General features: G+C 39.5%; 1 protein-coding gene across 1 annotated transcript; it reads left to right on the top strand.

Annotated features, from left to right (window-relative positions):
• The first annotated feature begins 1021 nt into the window (after window positions 1-1021).
• Window positions 1022-23574, top strand: LOC103978889 (elongation factor Tu, mitochondrial). The gene is made up of 12 exons (XM_009394841.3): window positions 1022-1339; window positions 3075-3150; window positions 3366-3458; window positions 3548-3622; window positions 5369-5473; window positions 5587-5677; window positions 5764-5969; window positions 6587-6670; window positions 7069-7134; window positions 7212-7274; window positions 7559-7799; window positions 22962-23574. Exons 1-12 carry the CDS (start codon window positions 1143-1145, stop codon window positions 23030-23032), a joined length of 1368 nt encoding a protein of 455 aa, XP_009393116.2. The 5' UTR covers window positions 1022-1142; the 3' UTR covers window positions 23033-23574.
• The last annotated feature ends 136 nt before the right edge of the window (window positions 23575-23710 follow it).

Here is a 23710-nt window from a genome sequence, read left to right as displayed (position 1 = left end):
TGAGGGCAGTAAGTGCCCCAAACATGAAGATAACTTCAAAGTCTCATCTGATGGGACCTGTTAGTATCCTTTTGCCGATGCTAATTGCATGGTGCTTTGATCGTGGGGATACTAATAGCTGTGTGCCTAATGCTTCCTTACTACCACATGAACAGCATGAACAAAGGTCATTATTTCCTCATGATGATGTCCAGGACTTCTATGTTATGATTTCTCTCGAGGGAAGAATGTCTTACTGGATGTGTCCCAAATTCTCATCCAACAAGTGAGCTTCTTTTTCTACCGCAGGATGCTACGATTAGATGCAAGTTTGACCACAGTGCTTGATGGAATGTGGAACACTAATTCATCATCTAACTGGAGCTTTTCTAAGAATGGAGAGTCCACCCACACAACCATGAAAGTGCAGATTGGGAATGACAAGTTAGAAACTTTCAGACCAACTTTACCAATGATGTGACAACTGTTGTTAATCCAATCATGTATATGCATGTATATACAACTTGCTAACTGTACTAGAAAGTGATCTGCACAGATGGCCATGGTAACATTGATGTTTCAGCAATGTGAGTTTAGGTATAGAACAAGACACTACATGAACTTTGAGATGAAAGAAAAATCCATGGAAATCAACAAAAAAAACAGGAACAGACAATGATGACAGATTGCAGAAAATGTGGCTACTAAATACTCCAAATTGGTGTTATTAAATCAACCCTTTTCCAATCCAGATGTACTACTAGTGCATGCTTTTTGGTAAACCAAATGATTGATTATTGATTTCCTACACTTGCTTCAGTGTTTGACCAGCCAGCTTTGCATCATCAAGAGATCGGCTTAACCCGTCTTCAAATGGATGTGCTTAACCCGACCCATTGGCAGCCCTACTAATACCAACCCATACGATGCAACTCACGACTGAAGTCGCGAAACCATGGTACTGACTTCAATCGGCCTAATGTCTAGCGGCGGTCGACACAGAAACCGAACCGGGCCGAAGTCGAGCTGTAATACGCGTGGTTGGTTCAGCTCTGAGGTTTCACGCTCCTAAAACCCTAATTCCAAAGACACTTGCCAGCGCATCCGGAAGAGGGTTTTGATCCCCGAACCCCTGGGCGGCGATCTTCCATTATAATTTTCCGATGGCCACCGCTGCCGCCCTGAGGAACCCTAATTCGAGGCGACTCCTCCGCTTCTCGCCCGCCTCCCCTCTCATCTACTCATGCTGTCGCGGCGCGATCGTCGGCCCCGAGCCGCAATCTTTGCCTGGTCCCATTCTTGGGGGCGAGCCGGCGGCTGCGCATTGGTTGAGGAGGTCCATGGCCACCTTCACTCGGACGTAAGATTCCAGTGCCTCTCATTTGATACTTGTATCGTTTTCCTTCATGCGACGGGAATCTTGCTTCCTTGAAGTATTTTTGGAAATATGATCTTCCAATGAACGCTTGTGTTTCTTGAACTCGATGGAGAAATCTTGGGTTTTCTGATGTATTTGTTCGTTACTTATTTGGTAAGTGTAATAAGGTTGGTCCTTCAGACCATATTGTAAAGGAATCCAGTCGGTCCGTAATTGGTTGATCCACCTGAGATTAGGCCTCATCGATTGCACTGATTGATTGGATATATAGCTACTAATGGAGGAAACGTGGTCGGATTCCTTTGAGGGAAGTACCCTCCAACTGTAATGCAGCTCAGCATAACAACGTCCAGAACCTAGTGAAATCGCCTTTTCTGCTATTGGTGACGTGAAGGTAATGGATAGCCCTATATATGCGCTTGAAAACTGGACAAACTCAACATATAGATTGCCATGCCTGATACTTCTGTATTTCCATAATACCCTGCTCTTGGACTGGTTCCTGCTAGTGTCCAATTACATTACTTTTAACCTTATTATTGACCTATTGGAAAACATATTAAAACCCAGTTGTTGCTAACCTATTTTTTGTCAAAATAATATTTAACTTCTAGATTGCACTAGTCTAGAGCTAAGAAGCACGCGCACGTGATTTTGGTATATGTGTCCGCCTTTGACATGTGTCTGACACCCGTGTGTGATGCTACATTTTTGTGACCCTCATGTGAGGGTCATATGCTTCGCAAGAAAAGAACTCTGGAGATCATCGCAAGGAAACGTATATCAATTCTATCTTGAGATTGTTAAATATTATTTGATATACTGAACTTTTATTTTGGATACTTAAATTTGGATGATTTTAATTGTTTTAACCTATATGATGATATCTATTTGTTCAAATTATTGAGTTTATAAAATTTAATTATAAATATTATAAAACTCATGCTAATTGAATTAATTATATATATATATATATATATATATATATATATATATATATATACATACATACATACATATACATATACATACATACATGTATATATATAAATACATATCTATACACACACATGTCCTCATTGTATCCGTGTCCTGTTTTTTTAAAAAATTGTGTGTCATCAAGGCCATCTCCCATGTCTGTGTCTGTGCTTCATAGGTCTAGAGTAAGGTTCAAATTATTACATGAATATATTTTGAAAATTTTGTAATCAAATTAATGTGCTTCATATAGCAACTTTTCTAATTAACTTTCTTCACACTAGGAAGGATAACCCTTTGACTTTGTCATTCTAGGTTTTGGCACAAGGTTCTAGTGTGTGGTTATCCTGTCTGCTTTTTTCTTCAATTCTCAGGTTTACTTTGATGATGGCTGTTTCATGTTTAAGATCTGAAACCTTGTGACATAGGCAAATCTATTGTTTGTTTTTAAGTTAGTCTTCTCTCACCAGCTATCCATCCAGAGCTTCTTAATTGAAGAGGATTTAAGTAGGGTCCATCATCTTGGAAGGAATGCTTCTTGGTTGATGTTATATTGTTTTGCTTTATAAACTTATTCTGTTTTACCTGGTACTAATTTTGCTGTTTTACTTGCAAGTTAGTTCGTTCGGGCAGCTAATCCAGTATGACAAATTCTCTGTCTCACGCTGCTTATAGAAAGACAACATAGGTTAAAAGATCTTTTAGCTAAAGATCTCGTATTTTTCTCTTGTTATCCCAGGAAACCTCATGTAAATGTTGGTACCATTGGGCATGTTGATCATGGCAAAACTACACTAACAGCAGCGATTACCAAGGTAAAGCTTGCCTTTTTTAGGAGCTCAGATTTCTTTGAATTAGTTTTATTTTGGTTTGACTGTTGGTCTATTCTTTTTAGTATCTAACTCCTTAATTTCTGATGTTACAATTCCAAAGTTTTCTACGGTTGGTTGGGACAAAGTTGTAAATCTTTATTTTTTTTTTCCCTTCACTATTAGTTGAAAGCAGAGTTTATTATTGTCTTTTTCTCCAGGTTCTAGCTGAAGAGGGAAAAGCTAAAGCTGTTGCTTTTGATGAGATCGACAAAGCTCCTGAGGAGAAAGCTAGAGGAATTACCATTGCAACAGTCTGTACATCCTTTTCTTTTCTTCGCATCTGTCATGGCAAGTTTTATTTTTTATTTTTACAATGTGTTGATATTTCTTCTTTCTGCAGGCCCATGTGGAGTATGAAACAGCAAAACGACACTATGCCCATGTTGATTGCCCAGGACATGCTGATTATGTTAAGGTAAAGTGTGAAACCGTTTACTGTGTCTGATCTTAGCAACATCAGGATAATTGTTTGTACAACTGCAACTTTCTGGTCATGACAGTATTCGTAGCCTGCCAATTAGATGCCTAATTGGAGATATGTATTTGCGAAACATAACAGTATTTTAAGGATTCATTGCTTGAATTCTCAATTAAAGATTCTTGGAGGAGCAATTGTGGAAGCCAATTTTTGTAGGTAGGAAATGTTGATGCGTGTGCTTTTCCATTAGATACTGTCACAGTCACACTTGTCTTTTGAGGAGGGAACTAGTGTAACATGGATAGATACATGAGAGTTTGCTGACAGCAATTTCTCATGCTGGTTAGGGCTTAGATTGGACCAACTATTAGGAACTGGAGTGAGTCCTATCCCTGGAGCAAATATGGGCTTGTTTAACTGAGCTTATGAAAGGGCCTTTTGTAGCTTTTAAAGAAAAGGTTGCTTTTGCAAACATTTGGTTGTTTGGTGACACATTTTCAAAAGGGCTTTTGGAGAAAAGAGAAGTTAAAATAGTTACTTTTAGAGGAGGTTATGACTTCATAACTTGTTGTAAAGGGATTATTTATTTAACCCCTCTTGATTGCCACAATAATTGCTGTTGTCATCATGACAACCTTAAGTTTTGATCACTAGACATGCTGTTATTGTGATAGCAATGACCACTGGCAGTAGCTGTTATCATAATTTGTGACTATCATTACTGTTACCATCATCACTATTGCCTCATTGCACCACCTCCATCGTCATTGGTGATTGTTGCCATCATCATTCTTACTCATCATCATCACCACCATCACCAACAATGTCACTATGACTGCAATCATCCATCTCAATACTTCCACCAACAGTTTTTAATCACTACCGCTGCCATTGTCACTTTCTATAGTCGCATCGCTAACATTAACTTCATCATAGCTTTTGCTACTGCCATCGTGTTTATCACAATCACCACTTCTTCCACCTTCATTGCAACTGCCATTAATTTCATCACTACCATTCTCACTGCCAATAGTACAACCGTAACCATCATCAACTACTGCAATCATCACGGTGGCTGTGATCATCTGTCATCATCATATCGTCACCTTGCTCACATCACTTATTACCACCATTGTTACTGCTTATGCCATCACTGACCACCATCAGTATCACTACACCAACTGCTGTAACTATGGTCATAATGATTGAAAGCTCCATACAATCTTTTTTGCACTAAAATTATTACAACTCTTAACTGGCCATCAATACTTTTGAACTTCAATTTTGTATCTAGACTATTGGAATTTTCTTTGACGGGCCTTTTTTCCTGGTATGACTAATGATTCAGAAATTTCAAGTCTAGCAACCTGAAACAGTTTCTAACACAAGTAGCTATTAGTAAGTCTTTTCCCTAGGGAAATCAATCTGTAGTTGTATAGTGTTGAAATCATCTCAAATTAATGTGTACTGGAGTGTCAACTGCTATATACTGAAATTACATAACTTTTACTTCTTGAAATTTTTACTCAATCTTAAAAATATGTTAAGGATATTAAGTACTGTTTTATTGTCATCAATTGATATTTGTGTTTGCTGTGAGTGGCTTATTTGCTTTACGAGTTATCACAAGGGTAACACCCTCTTTGTATTCTTCTCTAACATATTAACTAATACCTGGGAGAAAATTGAGTGAGAGGAAGAGTGTCTCTTTATTGTCTGCCTTATTGTTCTATCAATAAACAGAATATGATCACTGGAGCTGCTCAAATGGATGGTGGTATCCTTGTTGTATCAGCACCTGATGGACCAATGCCCCAAACAAAGGAGCATATTCTGCTTGCTCGCCAGGTATTACTCTTGTTTAATATAATGCCATGCTATTGAATTAGTCTTTTCATGGATAATCTGTCTGGTGTTTCTGTAGACTAATTCAGTTCTTTTTTATCTATTGCGCCTCATAGGTGGGTGTGCCATCACTTGTCTGCTTTCTGAACAAGGTTGATGCTGTTGATGATCCTGAGTTACTAGAGCTTGTAGAACTGGAGCTTCGAGGTATGCTGTTGCATGACACTATTTCTTTGTGAAAAAACTATTTCTGATAGATTGGTTATGCTTTACATTCTTTTGCTTATCTACAGAGCTGCTCAGCTTTTACAAGTTCCCTGGGGATGAGATTCCTATTATTCGAGGCTCAGCATTGTGCGCTTTGCAGGGAACAAATGAAGAAATTGGCAAACAGGCAATTCTAAAATTAATGGATGCAGTAGATGAATACATACCAGATCCAATACGTCAGCTTGACAAGCCATTTCTCATACCAATTGAAGATGTGTTTTCAATACAGGTCAATAGCATGTTACTTTGATATGCATCTAAACTAGACTTATCATTTGGGAACTAATTGGAATTTTGAGCAGTTTTTATTGTATGATCTTTATTTTCTTTTGCTTGCACTATATGTTATCTAGGGAACAGGAAATTTTCTCGACTTAATGATGACATTTCTGCATGAAATATTCTTATTCGTCTTTAAGTGAAGATAGTAGATTTTAGGAATTATGACATATTCTGGATTTTATGGCTGATTGTGGACAACCTCTAGGTAGCCTTTACAAAATGGAAAAGAATTTGTTGATAAATTGTCTGTTAATTTTATTTTGAGGGTTAAATTGGTAAGCCTAAAAAATCGCTATCAGTGTAATGCCATTCATCAGCCAACTGAAATAAGAGAACATGCCAACCATAGATCAACTTTATAATTGATTTCATGGTTAGAATTTAGAACTGATCCATTGATTGAAGCTTTTGTTTTCTTTATGTTGTGTCCCTTAAAATTTTTTTTGTTAAGAAATTTATTGTTATTTCCTGCTTGATGTTGTTCAGATTCTACTTATCTGATCTTACTTTGGTGAAGGTATTGTGGAACTTAAAGGTTCTTTTGGATGGTCTTTATGCCTACAGGGACGTGGAACTGTTGTTACTGGCCGTATTGAGCAAGGAACAATTAAAACCGGAGACGATGTTGAAGTTTTAGGGTTGACACAGGTGAAAAAAATAGTCCGTCAAGATTCTCGAGAATCATCTGCATTTGGATCTGCTCCTGGATTTTCTTTTTTGTAGGAAATTTGAACTGTCTTTCTTAACTGTCTTTTATCTGAAATGTTAATTGAAATTTCAATGTCTATTTCACATCATTTACCTTCATTTATAAATAGAAATTGTATGACTGATCCGAAATTTTGTGTTTGTATTAGAAAGGAACCAGTATTTCATACTCTAGCTTTTGAAATAGTTACTTCTAGTACGATTCTGATATTAAATAAGACAACATATTTTATGAATTCAGGTTGCATTAATGATTCTTCATCCTTTCCTTTTTAGGTTGCTCATTATTATGCTAGAAATATATTGGATATAGTTAATGTATTTTTTTCTGTAATCAGAGTGGGCCTCTGAAAACTACTGTTACTGGTGTTGAAATGTTCAAGAAGATATTGGATCATGGACAGGTAAGTAAATAACTTGCCATTTTATTTTGTTTTGATATGCCTCTGCAGAATAGATTGTAAGGTTTTGCCCCATGTAGGCTGGTGACAATGTTGGCCTTCTTTTACGTGGGCTGAAACGTGGAGATGTGCAACGAGGGCAGGTTAGCATCATTGTCATAATGTTCCTGTGGACTGTTAGCAGTGCCATCAACCTTTGATGTTGCAACATTTCACAGCAACTAAATATTACAGTATGACACTCATGAGCAATGGCAATACACAAACTTTTTTACTATCTCTTCTCTTCAGTTGTTAACATGTATGGCCAATGTAGGTGTACATGATAAAGTAAACCTTGACTTGGCTTCAGTTTTAGGTTAACTCATGTAGTAATTTTTTCTAAACATGTGGTTAAATGGAGATACGGTTGTTGAAATTATTGTAGGTAGTATGCAAGCCTGGTACATTAAAGACTTGCAAGAAATTTGAGGCAGAAATTTATGTGCTTACGAAGGATGAAGGTGGTCGCCACACTGCATTTTTCTCAAATTACATGCCCCAGTTCTTCTTGAGAACTGCAGATGTTACTGGTAAAGTTGAGCTCCCTGAGAATGTAAAGATGGTGATGCCCGGTGATAACGTCACAGCTACTTTCGAATTGATATCGCCTGTTCCACTTGAAGCAGGTAATTTTATCTTGGTGTATCTACACAATAATGAAAGGCAATTTTTCTGATAAAAATCTTTTCTCATTGTCTTTCACAACTTACATTGGTATTTATACCAAGAAAAATGATACAAATAGATCATTTTGACAAACTAATTATGATCAATTGGCGTTTTCATGATTTCAATATTGACCTGCATGTTTGCAAGATTATGGACCTGGCAATACCACAATCATATAGAAAAACTGGTCTAGAGTAATTCACTTTTAGCTCTTCATGGAGTAGTAGCTTATACAGAATTTTCCTTGTATGCATTTGCCACAACTTCTGCTGGAAGGGCTTGAAATAGTGCCTATTTTGGATATATTCCAAACCTTTCAAGTTTAGGTAGTCTAATTCAAGTTCCTATAAATTATGTATTTATAACTTATCTGTTTGTGGATTTTACTATTTCATCAACTATATCATTTTTTTGAGGACAGATCTGAAATGTGGTGACTAAATTGGCGTGTCTTGACCTAGTATTTAATTCTGAAACTTGTGTATCTGCAAAAGTGGTTTGGATTAATTTTCACTGCTGCCATGTGGCTAGTAAAACCATAGTTTCTTTTTCTTCTTTTAATTTCAGCATGCACCAACACATGATGGTCATGTGCATGCTTGAGGGAGAGGAAGTTATGTCACAGTTCAATTTATTGTCCTCGAAATCTATGAATGACATCATGTTGTTTGGAGTTGGGTGCCCTGATCTTTTTTTCGTCGTTGAGCTGTGTAATTTAATATTTCTAGTTAAATCAAGAACATTTAAATATCTTTTTATTGTTTATTGTAAGATCTTTTTAGGTTCCTCTCAAAGCTTTCCTTGTATCAGTTAAAAAGTCTATGCTTGGTCCACTAGGTCTGTCTTTTTCTGGCGGCTAAGAAAAGCTTTTGCGCTGGCTGTCTTCAGAGGCTGAAGCTTGTTGTCCTCTGCGTTACGTCCTTTACTAGGGATAAGGCATCTTCCAGCTGTTGCTGCTGTTGGATGATAACCGGTAACCAATCCCTGTACCAATTGTCCCTTCCTCCACTTCTTTTCTTGTATTCTTTTGTTTTGATTGAGTGGATGTTGATGAATTGCTGGAGCGCACTGACCGCTTGTCTGGAGGCTTCTTTCTGGATCGCTCCAAGTCTTCTTTCTGATAATCCCATTTTGTTGAATGAAAGTCCTCCACGTGTTCCGGCTGTGATCTTATCCAATTCTTGTTGGTACTGTAGGAGGAGGTCACTTGATTTATCATCTGACTCAGGTGAGCCAATACCCGCGCATTGGGCTTGGCCTGTACTTCCTGGGTGGCTTCTAGGATCAGAAACAGAGATTCGCTTGGCCATCCTGCAACCAAAATATTGATTAGTCTAGATAATGAATCAGCCAGGACATTACTTTCTCCCTCAATGTGTTCAAATTTGACGTCCACGCCGCTCCCCGTTATATAATCTACGAAGGCCATCCACCTGACTCTGGAAGGTTTGTTTGGAACCTTCAGTCAGGTCTACTTCCTACCGTCATCATGGTGTCTGGTACTACGTAGACTAATTGAAGAAGAGGATAGAAATCTCCTACCGTCATCATGGTGTCTGGTACTACGTAGACTAATTGACTCCCTCTAGTCAGGTCTACTTCCATAGTTGCAATGATGGAACTAAGCTCTTGCCTACGTAGACTAATTGACTCCCTCTAGTCAGGTCTACGTAGACTAATTGACTCATTCTGTTAGTTTTGAAAATTACAAAGCTGCATCAACATCCAGTAGGATCCAGTACAACAACGCTGACGATGAAACGTTCAGTGACGAAGAAGAGATACGAAGTCACACAATAGCCGTCAACATTCAACTTTCCAGTGATGAAGAAAACGAGGCAGAAGAACTGCAAAAGGATCTAAACTTTTACTTCCAAAACATCTATACATCAAATAAGGAAGTAGAAATGCCGTATCCACAAAAACCTCAGAAGGAATTAATTGCGGCAGGGCTAGAAGAGGACCTAGTTATGGAATACCCACAACTAGCAAAACTGTCACATCAGGTATACTCATCATCCGCCATCTCAAATTACAGGCCACCAGCAGACTCAACAATGGGGCCAGTAAACTACCCTCCAGCGGTAAATATTGAATCTACAAGTCAACGACCTGAATACGAAGGAGGCTCGAGACGACCAAGGTTCAAAGCCAAAAGCTTTTCTGAAGCCTGGAACCTTCCCTCAGCTTTTCAGCAACAGGGAGCAATCTTCATAATCCCTTCTCAATTGGGTATGTTTGACGAGGTATTTATGAGATGGGAATCTATAACAAAAAATTTAGTATCTTTACAAGGATTCACAGATCCCCTAGCAAAAATGGAGTTCATAGAAAATCTTCTCGGGGAGGCTGAGAAATTGGCATGGATCCAATGGAGAATGGCATACCCAGAGGAGTATCAATTACTCATAGCCAATGCAGATGGAACGGGAGGTACGCAAAATATTCTTTCCCAATTAAGAACAATTTTTATATTAGAAGATCCGTTCCAGGGATCTACCACGGCTCAGGAAGAGGCCTACCGTGATCTTGAAAGGTTGTCATGCACTAACCTCAAATATATCATTCAGTTCTTAAATGATTATATGCGATTGGCATCCAAAACAGGAAGAATGTTCTTAGGACCTGAATTATCTGAAAAATTATGGTCCAAGATGCCAGGAGAATTGGGAAAAAGAATTAAAGAAGCATTCGAAACCAAGTATAGAGGGAACACTATAGGAGTAATCCCAAGGATTTTATTTTCCTACAAATATCTGGAGGCAGAATGCAAAGATGCCGCCTTCAGACGAGCACTGAAAGACCTATCTTTCTGCAGTGAAATCCCTATCCCGGGATATTATAATAAACCGGAAAGGAAATACGGGGTGAGAAGATCAACTACATACAAAGGAAAGCCCCATTCTTCCCATGCAAGGATTGAAAAGAGGAAGCATTTACTAAGAAATAAGAAGTGCAAATGCTATCTCTGTGGCGAAGAAGGACACTTTGCAAGGGAGTGTCCTAATGACAGAAAGAACATTAAGAGAGTAGCCATGTTTGAACAAATTAATATCCCTGAAGACTATGAGATATTATCTGTTCAAGAAGGAGAAAATCAAAGCGATGCTATATACTCAATTTCGGAAGGAGAGGACATTGAAGACCTACAACATGGTATTCACTCCTTTACTCATAAAATCTTTGCTTTAATAGAAGATAGTAGGACATGGTGGATTGGACCAGATACAGGCTACAGGGCAAGAATACAAGTTTCCCAGGAACAAGCGGAATGCAGGCATATATGGGAAATCAATACTGAACTACCACCAACACTGGAAGAATGCAAGTGCTGCAAAAGAAAATCACAAAGGAGGCATAGGAGACATTGTCCCCTATGCAAGATAACGTCTGCGGAATGTGCAGTATCTACTATTTTGACAAAAGAACACCCATCATGATGGAAGAACCACCAAGGTATGAATCAAAGAACCTGCTTCAAACTCAGCAAGACTTTATTAATCACTGTGAAGCAGAGATAAGAAGACTCAAGCTAGCAGTCGAGTTTGAACAGCAAAAGTCCAAAGAGCTTGAGGAAATAAATATTCAAGCTATAATAACAGCACAAGAGAATCTTCAGCTGAAAAAGGAGCTTTCAGAACTACAAGAGAAATATGGAAAATTGGAAAAAGAAATACTAGAGGTAGATCAACTACGACTGGAAAAGGTAGATCTACTAAGAGAAATACAAAAGCTCGGAAAAAGAAAAGCTGAAGAAAATGAAGAAGATGAAGAGGCCTTTGTCCTCTTAGAAGACGAAACTCAAAAGATCCTCTCTATGGAAACAAGAGAAACAGGAGGATCAAGGAAGTCCAAGAACATGCTCTTCAACCTCAAGGTACAAATGAAAATTTTAAATATTCCTCCTTTTGAAATAAATGCAATACTGGACACAGGAGCCACAACCTGTTGCATAGATGAAAAGGCTGTACCAAAGCTGGCGCTAGAAGAAAATCCCTATGTAGTTCACTTCAGTGGGATTACCTCCAAAACTACCGCCAATAAAAAATTAAGGGGAGGAAAAATGACCATTGGAAATAACAGCTTCAGAATCCCATACACCTATGCGTTCCCGATGAAGCTCGGTGATGACATCCAGATGATAATAGGCTGCAATTTCATAAGAGCCATGCAAGGAGGAGTAAGGATAGAAGGTAACACTGTTACATTCTATAAGAATCTGACGACTATTAACACTCTACCTTACATCTCAGCAGCCCCAGCAATAGAGGAATTGGATTTAGAAGAGGATGATTACATACAAATACAAGAATCAGTGTTATATTCAGCAGAAGCCCAACAAAGTCATGAAATTATAAGGGTTAAATTCGGAAGCCTACTAGACCAATTGAAGGCTCAGGGATATGTTGGGGAAGATCCCCTCAAACATTGGAAGAAAAACAAGATAATGTGCAAATTGGAAATCAAAAATCAGGATTTCACAGTAGAAGACAAACCCCTGAAGCATCTAACACCGCAAGCGAAAGAAGCTTTTTCTAAGCACGTAAAGGCATTACTGGAGATTGGGGTCATCAGACCTAGCAAAAGTAAGCACCGAACAACTGCAATAATTGTCAATTCAGGAACAACGGTGGACCCCAAAACAGGAATAGAAAGAAAAGGAAAAGAAAGGATGGTCTTCAATTACAAGAGACTCAATGATATCACTGAAAAAGACCAATACAGCCTTCCGGGTATCAACACGATTCTCAAAAAGGTTAGCAACAGCAAAATTTATTCAAAATTTGATTTAAAATCTGGATTTCACCAAGTCGCTATGCACCCGGAATCTATTGAATGGACTGCATTCTGGGTCCCTGAGGGATTATATGAATGGTTGGCAATGCCATTCGGCCTTAAAAATGCTCCTGCGGTATTTCAAAGGAAAATGGACAACTGTTTCAAAGGCACTGAAGATTTCATTGCAGTATATATAGATGACATCTTAGTCTTTTCAGAAAATGAAAGGGAGCATGGACAACATCTCGCTAAAATGTTGGAGATATGCCAGGAGAATGGACTCATTTTGAGTCCAACAAAAATGAAGATAGCGGTAAGAGAAATTGAATTCCTCGGAGCAATTTTGGGAAATTCGAAAATAAAACTCCAGCCCCACATTATCAAGAAGATTGCAGAATACAAAGAAGAAGACTTGACCACAAAGAAAGGCCTTAGATCATGGCTGGGTATTCTAAACTACGCCAGAAATTATATACCCAATTTAGGCAGACTCCTAAGCCCGTTATATTCAAAAACAAGCCCAACGGGAGAAAAACGAATGAATGAGCAAGATTGGAAGTTGATCAGAAAGATCAAAGGCCTAGTGCAAAACCTTCCGGATTTGGAAGTCCCCCCTGAAAATTGCTTCATAATCTTAGAGACAGATGGATGTATGGAAGGATGGGGAGGGATCTGTAAGTGGAAGAAACAGAAGTATGATCCCAAAAGCACTGAAAAAATATGTGCATATGCCAGTGGCAAGTTCAGCCCGATCAAATCCACCATTGATGCCGAAATGCACGCCGTTATGAAGACTCTAGAAGCTCTGAAGATATACTTCCTAGACAAAAGGGAGATTATTATAAGAACGGATTGTCAGGCCATAATAAGCTTCTTCAACAAGTCATCTCAGAACAAACCTTCCAGAGTCAGGTGGATGGCCTTCGTAGATTATATAACGGGGAGCGGCGTGGACGTCAAATTTGAACACATTGAGGGAGAAAGTAATGTCCTGGCTGATTCATTATCTAGACTAATCAATATTTTGGTTGCAGGATGGCCAAGCGAATCTCTGTTTCTGATCCTAGAAGCCACCCAGGAAGTACAGGCCAAGCCCAATGCGCGGGTATTGGCTCACCTGAGTCAGATGATAAATCAAGTGACCTCCTCCTACAGTACCAACAAGAATTGGATAAGATCACAGCCGGAACACGTGGAGGACTTTCATTCAACAAAATGGGATTATCAGAAAGAAGACTTGGAGCGATCCAGAAAGAAGCCTCCAGACAAGCGGTCAGTGCGCTCCAGCAATTCATCAACATCCACTCAATCAAAACAAAAGAATACAAGAAAAGAAGTGGAGGAAGGGACAATTGGTACAGGGATTGGTTACCGGTTATCATCCAACAGCAGCAACAGCTGGAAGATGCCTTATCCCTAGTAAAGGACGTAACGCAGAGGACAACAAGCTTCAGCCTCTGAAGACAGCCAGCGCAAAAGCTTTTCTTAGCCGCCAGAAAAAGACAGACCTAGTGGACCAAGCATAGACTTTTTAGCCTCCTTAGTCACTAAGAAAATGAGCTGAGCCTCGGGGAGCCGCTCATAGTGCTAGTAATAATGGCTTGAAGGAATATTCCTTCCTTCTGCAAGAAGTCTAGCAATAATAGAGGAGAGGATAAGAATGCGATGGGGCCCAATGAGTACCCGGTTCTATCCTCTTCTTCTATATATTCGCTAGAACTAAGCTCTTGCAGGGCATCGGTCGATAACACCAGAGCCTTACTTGAGCAAAAAACTTTCCTTGTACTCACCTTTGTGCCCAAACTTTTGTAAGCAATTTAAGCTTTCTCTAGTTCTTTGTGCCCAAACTTTTCATTCTCTGCTTTCATTCTGTTAGTTCCGCTTTTCATGCCCAAACTTTTCATTCTCTGCTTTCATTCTGTTAGTTCCGCTTTTCATTCTCTGCTTTCATTCTGTTAGTTCCGCTTTTCATTCTGGTATCAGAACTAGAACTAGAACTAGTACTAGTACTGTTGAGCTGATAACAGAATGAAAGCGGTAACAGAATGAAAACAGTACTAGTACTAGAACTTGGCATGAAAAGCAGAACTAACAGATACTGTTTTCATTCTTACAAAAGCAGAACTAACAGAATGAAAACAGATACTGTTTTCATTCTGATACTGTTTTCATTCTGTTACCAGAACTTGGCATGAAAAGCAGAACTTGCCCACAATATACCAGAATGAAAAGCCTACTGTTTTCATTCTGAAAGCCATACACCTATAGGTGAAAGCCATACACCTATTTGAGGTCACGTATTTCCTTTCCGGTTTAGAAGAGGATTGAATCCCATACACCTATGCGTTCCCGATGAAGCTCGGTGATGACATCCAGATGATAATAGGCTGCAATTTCATAAGGAGGAATATTTAAAATTTCCATTTGTACCTTGAGGTTGAAGAGCATGTTCTTGGACTTCCTTGATCCTCCTGTTTCTCTTGTTTCCATAGAGAGGATCTTTTGAGTTTCGTCTTCTAAGAGGACAAAGGCCTCTTCATCTTCTTCATTTGAGAATGAAAAGTTTGGGCATGAAAAGCGGAACTAACAGAATGAAAGCAGAGAATGAAAAGTTTGGGCACAAAGAACTAGAGAAAGCTTAAATTGCTTACAAAAGTTTGGGCACAAAGGTGAGTACAAGGAAAGTTTCTTGCTCAAGTAAGGCTCTGGTGTTATCGACCGATGCCCTGCAAGAGCTTAGTTCTAGCGAATATATAGAAGAAGAGGATAGAACCGGGTACTCATTGGGCCCCATCGCATTCTTATCCTCTCCTCTATTATTGCTAGACTTCTTGCAGAAGGAAGGAATATTCCTTCAAGCCATTATTACTAGCACTATGAGCGGCTCCCCGAGGCTCAGCTCATTTTCTTAGTGACTAAGGAGGCTAAAAAGTCTATGCTTGGTCCACTAGGTCTGTCTTTTTCTGGCGGCTAAGAAAAGCTTTTGCGCTGGCTGTCTTCAGAGGCTGAAGCTTGTTGTCCTCTGCGTTACGTCCTTTACTAGGGATAAGGCATCTTCCAGCTGTTGCTGCTGTTGGATGATAACCGGTAACCAATCCCTGTACCAATTGTCCCTTCCTCCACTTCTTTTCTTGTATTCTTTTGTTTTGATTGAGTGGATGTTGATGAATTGCTGGAGCGCACTGACCGCTTGTCTGGAGGCTTCTTTCTGGATCGCTCCAAGTCTTCTTTCTGATAATCCCATTTTGTTGAATGAAAGTCCTCCACGTGTTCCGGCTGTGATCTTATCCAATTCTTGTTGGTACTGTAGGAGGAGGTCACTTGATTTATCATCTGACTCAGGTGAGCCAATACCCGCGCATTGGGCTTGGCCTGTACTTCCTGGGTGGCTTCTAGGATCAGAAACAGAGATTCGCTTGGCCATCCTGCAACCAAAATATTGATTAGTCTAGATAATGAATCAGCCAGGACATTACTTTCTCCCTCAATGTGTTCAAATTTGACGTCCACGCCGCTCCCCGTTATATAATCTACGAAGGCCATCCACCTGACTCTGGAAGGTTTGTTCTGAGATGACTTGTTGAAGAAGCTTATTATGGCCTGACAATCCGTTCTTATAATAATCTCCCTTTTGTCTAGGAAGTATATCTTCAGAGCTTCTAGAGTCTTCATAACGGCGTGCATTTCGGCATCAATGGTGGATTTGATCGGGCTGAACTTGCCACTGGCATATGCACATATTTTTTCAGTGCTTTTGGGATCATACTTCTGTTTCTTCCACTTACAGATCCCTCCCCATCCTTCCATACATCCATCTGTCTCTAAGATTATGAAGCAATTTTCAGGGGGGACTTCCAAATCCGGAAGGTTTTGCACTAGGCCTTTGATCTTTCTGATCAACTTCCAATCTTGCTCATTCATTCGTTTTTCTCCCGTTGGGCTTGTTTTTGAATATAACGGGCTTAGGAGTCTGCCTAAATTGGGTATATAATTTCTGGCGTAGTTTAGAATACCCAGCCATGATCTAAGGCCTTTCTTTGTGGTCAAGTCTTCTTCTTTGTATTCTGCAATCTTCTTGATAATGTGGGGCTGGAGTTTTATTTTCGAATTTCCCAAAATTGCTCCGAGGAATTCAATTTCTCTTACCGCTATCTTCATTTTTGTTGGACTCAAAATGAGTCCATTCTCCTGGCATATCTCCAACATTTTAGCGAGATGTTGTCCATGCTCCCTTTCATTTTCTGAAAAGACTAAGATGTCATCTATATATACTGCAATGAAATCTTCAGTGCCTTTGAAACAGTTGTCCATTTTCCTTTGAAATACCGCAGGAGCATTTTTAAGGCCGAATGGCATTGCCAACCATTCATATAATCCCTCAGGGACCCAGAATGCAGTCCATTCAATAGATTCCGGGTGCATAGCGACTTGGTGAAATCCAGATTTTAAATCAAATTTTGAATAAATTTTGCTGTTGCTAACCTTTTTGAGAATCGTGTTGATACCCGGAAGGCTGTATTGGTCTTTTTCAGTGATATCATTGAGTCTCTTGTAATTGAAGACCATCCTTTCTTTTCCTTTTCTTTCTATTCCTGTTTTGGGGTCCACCGTTGTTCCTGAATTGACAATTATTGCAGTTGTTCGGTGCTTACTTTTGCTAGGTCTGATGACCCCAATCTCCAGTAATGCCTTTACGTGCTTAGAAAAAGCTTCTTTCGCTTGCGGTGTTAGATGCTTCAGGGGTTTGTCTTCTACTGTGAAATCCTGATTTTTGATTTCCAATTTGCACATTATCTTGTTTTTCTTCCAGTGTTTGAGGGGATCTTCCCCAACATATCCCTGAGCCTTCAATTGGTCTAGTAGGCTTCCGAATTTAACCCTTATAATTTCATGACTTTGTTGGGCTTCTGCTGAATATAACACTGATTCTTGTATTTGTATGTAATCATCCTCTTCTAAATCCAATTCCTCTATTGCTGGGGCTGCTGAGATGTAAGGTAGAGTGTTAATAGTCGTCAGATTCTTATAGAATGTAACAGTGTTACCTTCTATCCTTACTCCTCCTTGCATGGCTCTTATGAAATTGCAGCCTATTATCATCTGGATGTCATCACCGAGCTTCATCGGGAACGCATAGGTGTATGGGATTCTGAAGCTGTTATTTCCAATGGTCATTTTTCCTCCCCTTAATTTTTTATTGGCGGTAGTTTTGGAGGTAATCCCACTGAAGTGAACTACATAGGGATTTTCTTCTAGCGCCAGCTTTGGTACAGCCTTTTCATCTATGCAACAGGTTGTGGCTCCTGTGTCCAGTATTGCATTTATTTCAAAAGGAGGAATATTTAAAATTTTCATTTGTACCTTGAGGTTGAAGAGCATGTTCTTGGACTTCCTTGATCCTCCTGTTTCTCTTGTTTCCATAGAGAGGATCTTTTGAGTTTCGTCTTCTAAGAGGACAAAGGCCTCTTCATCTTCTTCATTTTCTTCAGCTTTTCTTTTTCCGAGCTTTTGTATTTCTCTTAGTAGATCTACCTTTTCCAGTCGTAGTTGATCTACCTCTAGTATTTCTTTTTCCAATTTTCCATATTTCTCTTGTAGTTCTGAAAGCTCCTTTTTCAGCTGAAGATTCTCTTGTGCTGTTATTATAGCTTGAATATTTATTTCCTCAAGCTCTTTGGACTTTTGCTGTTCAAACTCGACTGCTAGCTTGAGTCTTCTTATCTCTGCTTCACAGTGATTAATAAAGTCTTGCTGAGTTTGAAGCAGGTTCTTTGATTCATACCTTGGTGGTTCTTCCATCATGATGGGTGTTCTTTTGTCAAAATAGTAGATACTGCACATTCCGCATGACGTTATCTTGCATAGGGGACAATGTCTCCTATGCCTCCTTTGTGATTTTCTTTTGCAGCACTTGCATTCTTCCAGTGTTGGTGGTAGTTCAGTATTGATTTCCCATATATGCCTGCATTCCGCTTGTTCCTGGGAAACTTGTATTCTTGCCCTGTAGCCTGTATCTGGTCCAATCCACCATGTCCTACTATCTTCTATTAAAGCAAAGATTTTATGAGTAAAGGAGTGAATACCATGTTGTAGGTCTTCAATGTCCTCTCCTTCCGAAATTGAGTATATAGCATCGCTTTGATTTTCTCCTTCTTGAACAGATAATATCTCATAGTCTTCAGGGATATTAATTTGTTCAAACATGGCTACTCTCTTAATGTTCTTTCTGTCATTAGGACACTCCCTTGCAAAGTGTCCTTCTTCGCCACAGAGATAGCATTTGCACTTCTTATTTCTTAGTAAATGCTTCCTCTTTTCAATCCTTGCATGGGAAGAATGGGGCTTTCCTTTGTATGTAGTTGATCTTCTCACCCCGTATTTCCTTTCCGGTTTATTATAATATCCCGGGATAGGGATTTCACTGCAGAAAGATAGGTCTTTCAGTGCTCGTCTGAAGGCGGCATCTTTGCATTCTGCCTCCAGATATTTGTAGGAAAATAAAATCCTTGGGATTACTCCTATAGTGTTCCCTCTATACTTGGTTTCGAATGCTTCTTTAATTCTTTTTCCCAATTCTCCTGGCATCTTGGACCATAATTTTTCAGATAATTCAGGTCCTAAGAACATTCTTCCTGTTTTGGATGCCAATCGCATATAATCATTTAAGAACTGAATGATATATTTGAGGTTAGTGCATGACAACCTTTCAAGATCACGGTAGGCCTCTTCCTGAGCCGTGGTAGATCCCTGGAACGGATCTTCTAATATAAAAATTGTTCTTAATTGGGAAAGAATATTTTGCGTACCTCCCGTTCCATCTGCATTGGCTATGAGTAATTGATACTCCTCTGGGTATGCCATTCTCCATTGGATCCATGCCAATTTCTCAGCCTCCCCGAGAAGATTTTCTATGAACTCCATTTTTGCTAGGGGATCTGTGAATCCTTGTAAAGATACTAAATTTTTTGTTATAGATTCTCATCTCATAAATACCTCGTCAAACATACCCAATTGAGAAGGGATTATGAAGATTGCTCCCTGTTGCTGAAAAGCTGAGGGAAGGTTCCAGGCTTCAGAAAAGCTTTTGGCTTTGAACCTTGGTCGTCTCGAGCCTCCTTCGTATTCAGGTCGTTGACTTGTAGATTCAATATTTACCGCTGGAGGGTAGTTTACTGGCCCCATTGTTGAGTCTGCTGGTGGCCTGTAATTTGAGATGGCGGATGATGAGTATACCTGATGTGACAGTTTTGCTAGTTGTGGGTATTCCATAACTAGGTCCTCTTCTAGCCCTGCCGCAATTAATTCCTTCTGAGGTTTTTGTGGATACGGCATTTCTACTTCCTTATTTGATGTATAGATGTTTTGGAAGTAAAAGTTTAGATCCTTTTGCAGTTCTTCTGCCTCGTTTTCTTCATCACTGGAAAGTTGAATGTTGACGGCTATTGTGTGACTTCGTATCTCTTCTTCGTCACTGAACGTTTCATCGTCAGCGTTGTTGTACTGGATCCTACTGGATGTTGATGCAGCTTTGTAATTTTCAAAACTGATCGAAATTCTCCCATCGATCAGGTTTCGGCTCCTGAGCTCAACAGGTTGCATGGGAATCGAGACCTGCGTAGGCCTGATCATCCAGTCTCTTCCTCGAATTTCTGTTGTGGAGTACCTCCTACCTGGCAAAGCTCTTATGCCATGGCTTGTTAGGTAGTCCACCACCCCTGAAATTTCATATGCAAAGGCGACATTCGGGGTATTTGAAAGTCGCCCTACCAATCCCCTGGTGATTAATAAATTGGCCTCTCCATTCTGCCATGTATCATAACCATGGGTTAGTATTGAGAGTTGTATGTTACGGTAGAAATCTCCTACCGTCATCATGGTGTCTGGTACTACGTAGACTAATTGACTCCCTCTAGTTAGGTCTACTTCCATAGTTGCAATGATGGACCTGTCGTCAGCCCATCTGTTGTCGCGGAACACCAATAGTGCTAGTGTTCCTTCTTCTTGTCGGTGGAGTGTCTGGATCCTTGCTTGAAGGATCCCTAGATGAATGTATCTCATCCCACTCCGGATCAGTTGGTCAAAACTTCGTTCTTGTATAAAAGCCCTGTCTTCCTGGTTATTTGTGACCAACATGGCTTCTTCAGACCTGTGTGTGTAGACCCTATGATGTACATCATCTCTTCTTGAATGATATAGCACCTCAGCAGGCGCTATTGTAGCCCTTTCCCTCATAGATAATTGTAGTTGTGCTTGAGGGTCTATCTGTTGTTCCAGAATTTGTATATTTGGGTTCGTATTTCTGGAGATAAGCTGCCCGAGTCGCCTTCTGGCGTTGAATATTCTCCTCTGGTTCCTCCGGTAATTCCTGATTTGGTCTTCCACGAGAGGAGTTGATGTAGACACCTCTTGAGTTCTGGTAGTCATTTCCTTGCTTCTTGGAAAATTTTTATGGGGTCTTTGAAGACCAGAATTTTTCCTTTTGCCTCTTTAGGTCTTTCCGAAGGACCCAAGTTGAGGTTTGCTAGTCTGGAGATGAGTTCGTCCGGTACTACTTGGGATTGTATGGGTTTTGATTGTTGCAACTCCCGTATTGTCTGTAGTTCCGTTCGTATTCCTTTTATGTCCTCAGCTATCTGTATTAAAAGCTGTATTTGCACGTTGTGCTGTTTAATTACAGCTGTCTGGTGGCTGAGAGTTCCCGGACAATCACTGGTTTTAAGAAAACCGAGTGACGGGGGATCAATGGATTCAGTGGCCTTAAGGGCTTCTTTGTAGGATTCGGTACTCCTTGAGGATATGTGGCTCATCCAAAAATTTGCTTTTCTATTTTGGATAGTAAGATTTCAATCCTTTGGAGTTTTTGATCGAGGTTTCGTGAAAGCCGTAAGGCTTCTTCTTCAATAAGCCTGGATTGCTTAGTTATTTCAAACAACAGTTTCTGAACTTCAGTTTGGGTGAGAGGCTTATTTTCAACAAATAAGGAGGTCAATGTTTTTACTGAGGATTCAAGCCTTTTAATCCTATGCTCAAGGTTTTGGTTTTCTTCAAGCAGGAGCTTAAAGTTTCTTAGATTTACTCTACTTGAGAGACAAGTTCGGTCGTAAATAACTGAAATATTGTGGGCAAGTTCCTTTTGGGTAGGTTTTGAAGTCTCGGCTAGATTTAAGTAATCAAGATGGGAGGTATGAGAGTCGGTATACCACTTTTGAATAGATTCTTCCCAAAGCTTAGACATATACTAGATATGCATGAGCTTAATCCTACTTACTTTCTTAACTTTAGAGGGCTTGCGTCAAAGGTCTTACTGTGGTTCCCTGACCTAATTGCCTTCCTCGGGCTCCTCACAAGTTCAGATTGCAAGAGAAATCAATTTCATGTATATATAGCATTAATATCATAAGCAAAGTAAGAGACTATATCAAAACAGTAGGCTCTGATACCAGAATGAAAAGCGGAACTAACAGAATGAAAGCAGAGAATGAAAAGTTTGAGAATGAAAAGCGGAACTAACAGAATGAAAGCAGAGAATGAAAAGTTTGGGCATGAAAAGCGGAACTAACAGAATGAAAGCAGAGAATGAAAAGTTTGGGCACAAAGAACTAGAGAAAGCTTAAATTGCTTACAAAAGTTTGGGCACAAAGGTGAGTACAAGGAAAGTTTCTTGCTCAAGTAAGGCTCTGGTGTTATCGACCGATGCCCTGCAAGAGCTTAGTTCTAGCGAATATATAGAAGAAGAGGATAGAACCGGGTACTCATTGGGCCCCATCGCATTCTTATCCTCTCCTCTATTATTGCTAGACTTCTTGCAGAAGGAAGGAATATTCCTTCAAGCCATTATTACTAGCACTATGAGCGGCTCCCCGAGGCTCAGCTCATTTTCTTAGTGACTAAGGAGGCTAAAAAGTCTATGCTTGGTCCACTAGGTCTATCTTTTTCTGGCGGCTAAGAAAAGCTTTTGCGCATTGTAGATGTCATTTGACTTAGTACATGAAAGTAGGAGATGAATCATAAGGGGAAGAAAGATCTTTTATCCATTTATTTAGTTTTCATAATCATAGTAATTTTATTATTTTTTGTTCCAAAAATTGGCTTCTTTCCTTTTTATCCTTGGAAAACTCTCCATTCCACTGATGGGTCCACCTCAGATTGATATGTGAGGAATATGTAGGAAATATAGATTTTATATGGATCTGTTGTGCTATCCCTTTCATGCTCAATGTTTCCACTTGCTTTATCCAGAAGAGATTGCATGTAAATAAGATAAACTGTTTTAATATGTTTGAATCGAGAACGGCAAGGCTGCATGATGAACATAATAATAACTTTGTTTCATGGTCCAGGACAAAGATTTGCCCTCCGGGAAGGAGGGAGGACAGTTGGTGCAGGAGTTGTATCCAAAGTGATCAGCTGAGTTTCTTCCACGGTAGCAGCATAGCTTCTTCTTCTTCGCCCCCACAAAGAAATTGCAAGTTGTTGTTGTTGTTGAAACATGCAATTTAGGTAGATGAGAATTGGTATGGTATACCAAATTTGTTCGTTCTCTTTAAATGCATCAACGGTAATCTGGGGATCTCAATTTTTTGGCATTTGGATGAATCAACTAAAGAGCTGAGTATGTGTGAGCCTTCGTCGTCAATAATCACCACATATTGATTCGTTATTGACCAGCTGTATGATAGTGAGTGGGGTTCTTGTGATGTGCGTCGTTGGCTTGCATGCTTGTAGACGTGACATTTAATTCGGCACCGTATAGGCTACGTTATCGGTGGGACCCTTTTGTATGTGGTGAGTTGGCACAGGAATTATATTTGCTTGTTGGATATGAAGGCTTTGCTTCTTTGCACGGGTATCGAGTTGTATGTTTTCTTGTTGAAACCAATACTAGTCACGGTGTTAGAACCGTTCCCGAATCCATTGATCGGGCTAATTATAAATTTTTTTTTGTAGTTCTTATGTTGAGCATCTCATTTCTTATATTTAAAAAAATATTAAAATTTTTATATTTATGTAAGTGAAATATTTAATTTTTTTTTTATGTTGTCGATTCTACGAACGAAAAATATTGCATGTGTTGTCACTAATGAAAAAA

This window comes from Musa acuminata, chromosome BXJ3-3 (assembly GCF_036884655.1).
Source record: "Musa acuminata AAA Group cultivar baxijiao chromosome BXJ3-3, Cavendish_Baxijiao_AAA, whole genome shotgun sequence".
Classification (NCBI taxonomy): Eukaryota; Viridiplantae; Streptophyta; class Magnoliopsida; order Zingiberales; family Musaceae; genus Musa; species Musa acuminata.
Note: the sequence above shows the minus strand (reverse complement) of the source record. Positions and strands in the feature narration are given on the sequence as shown.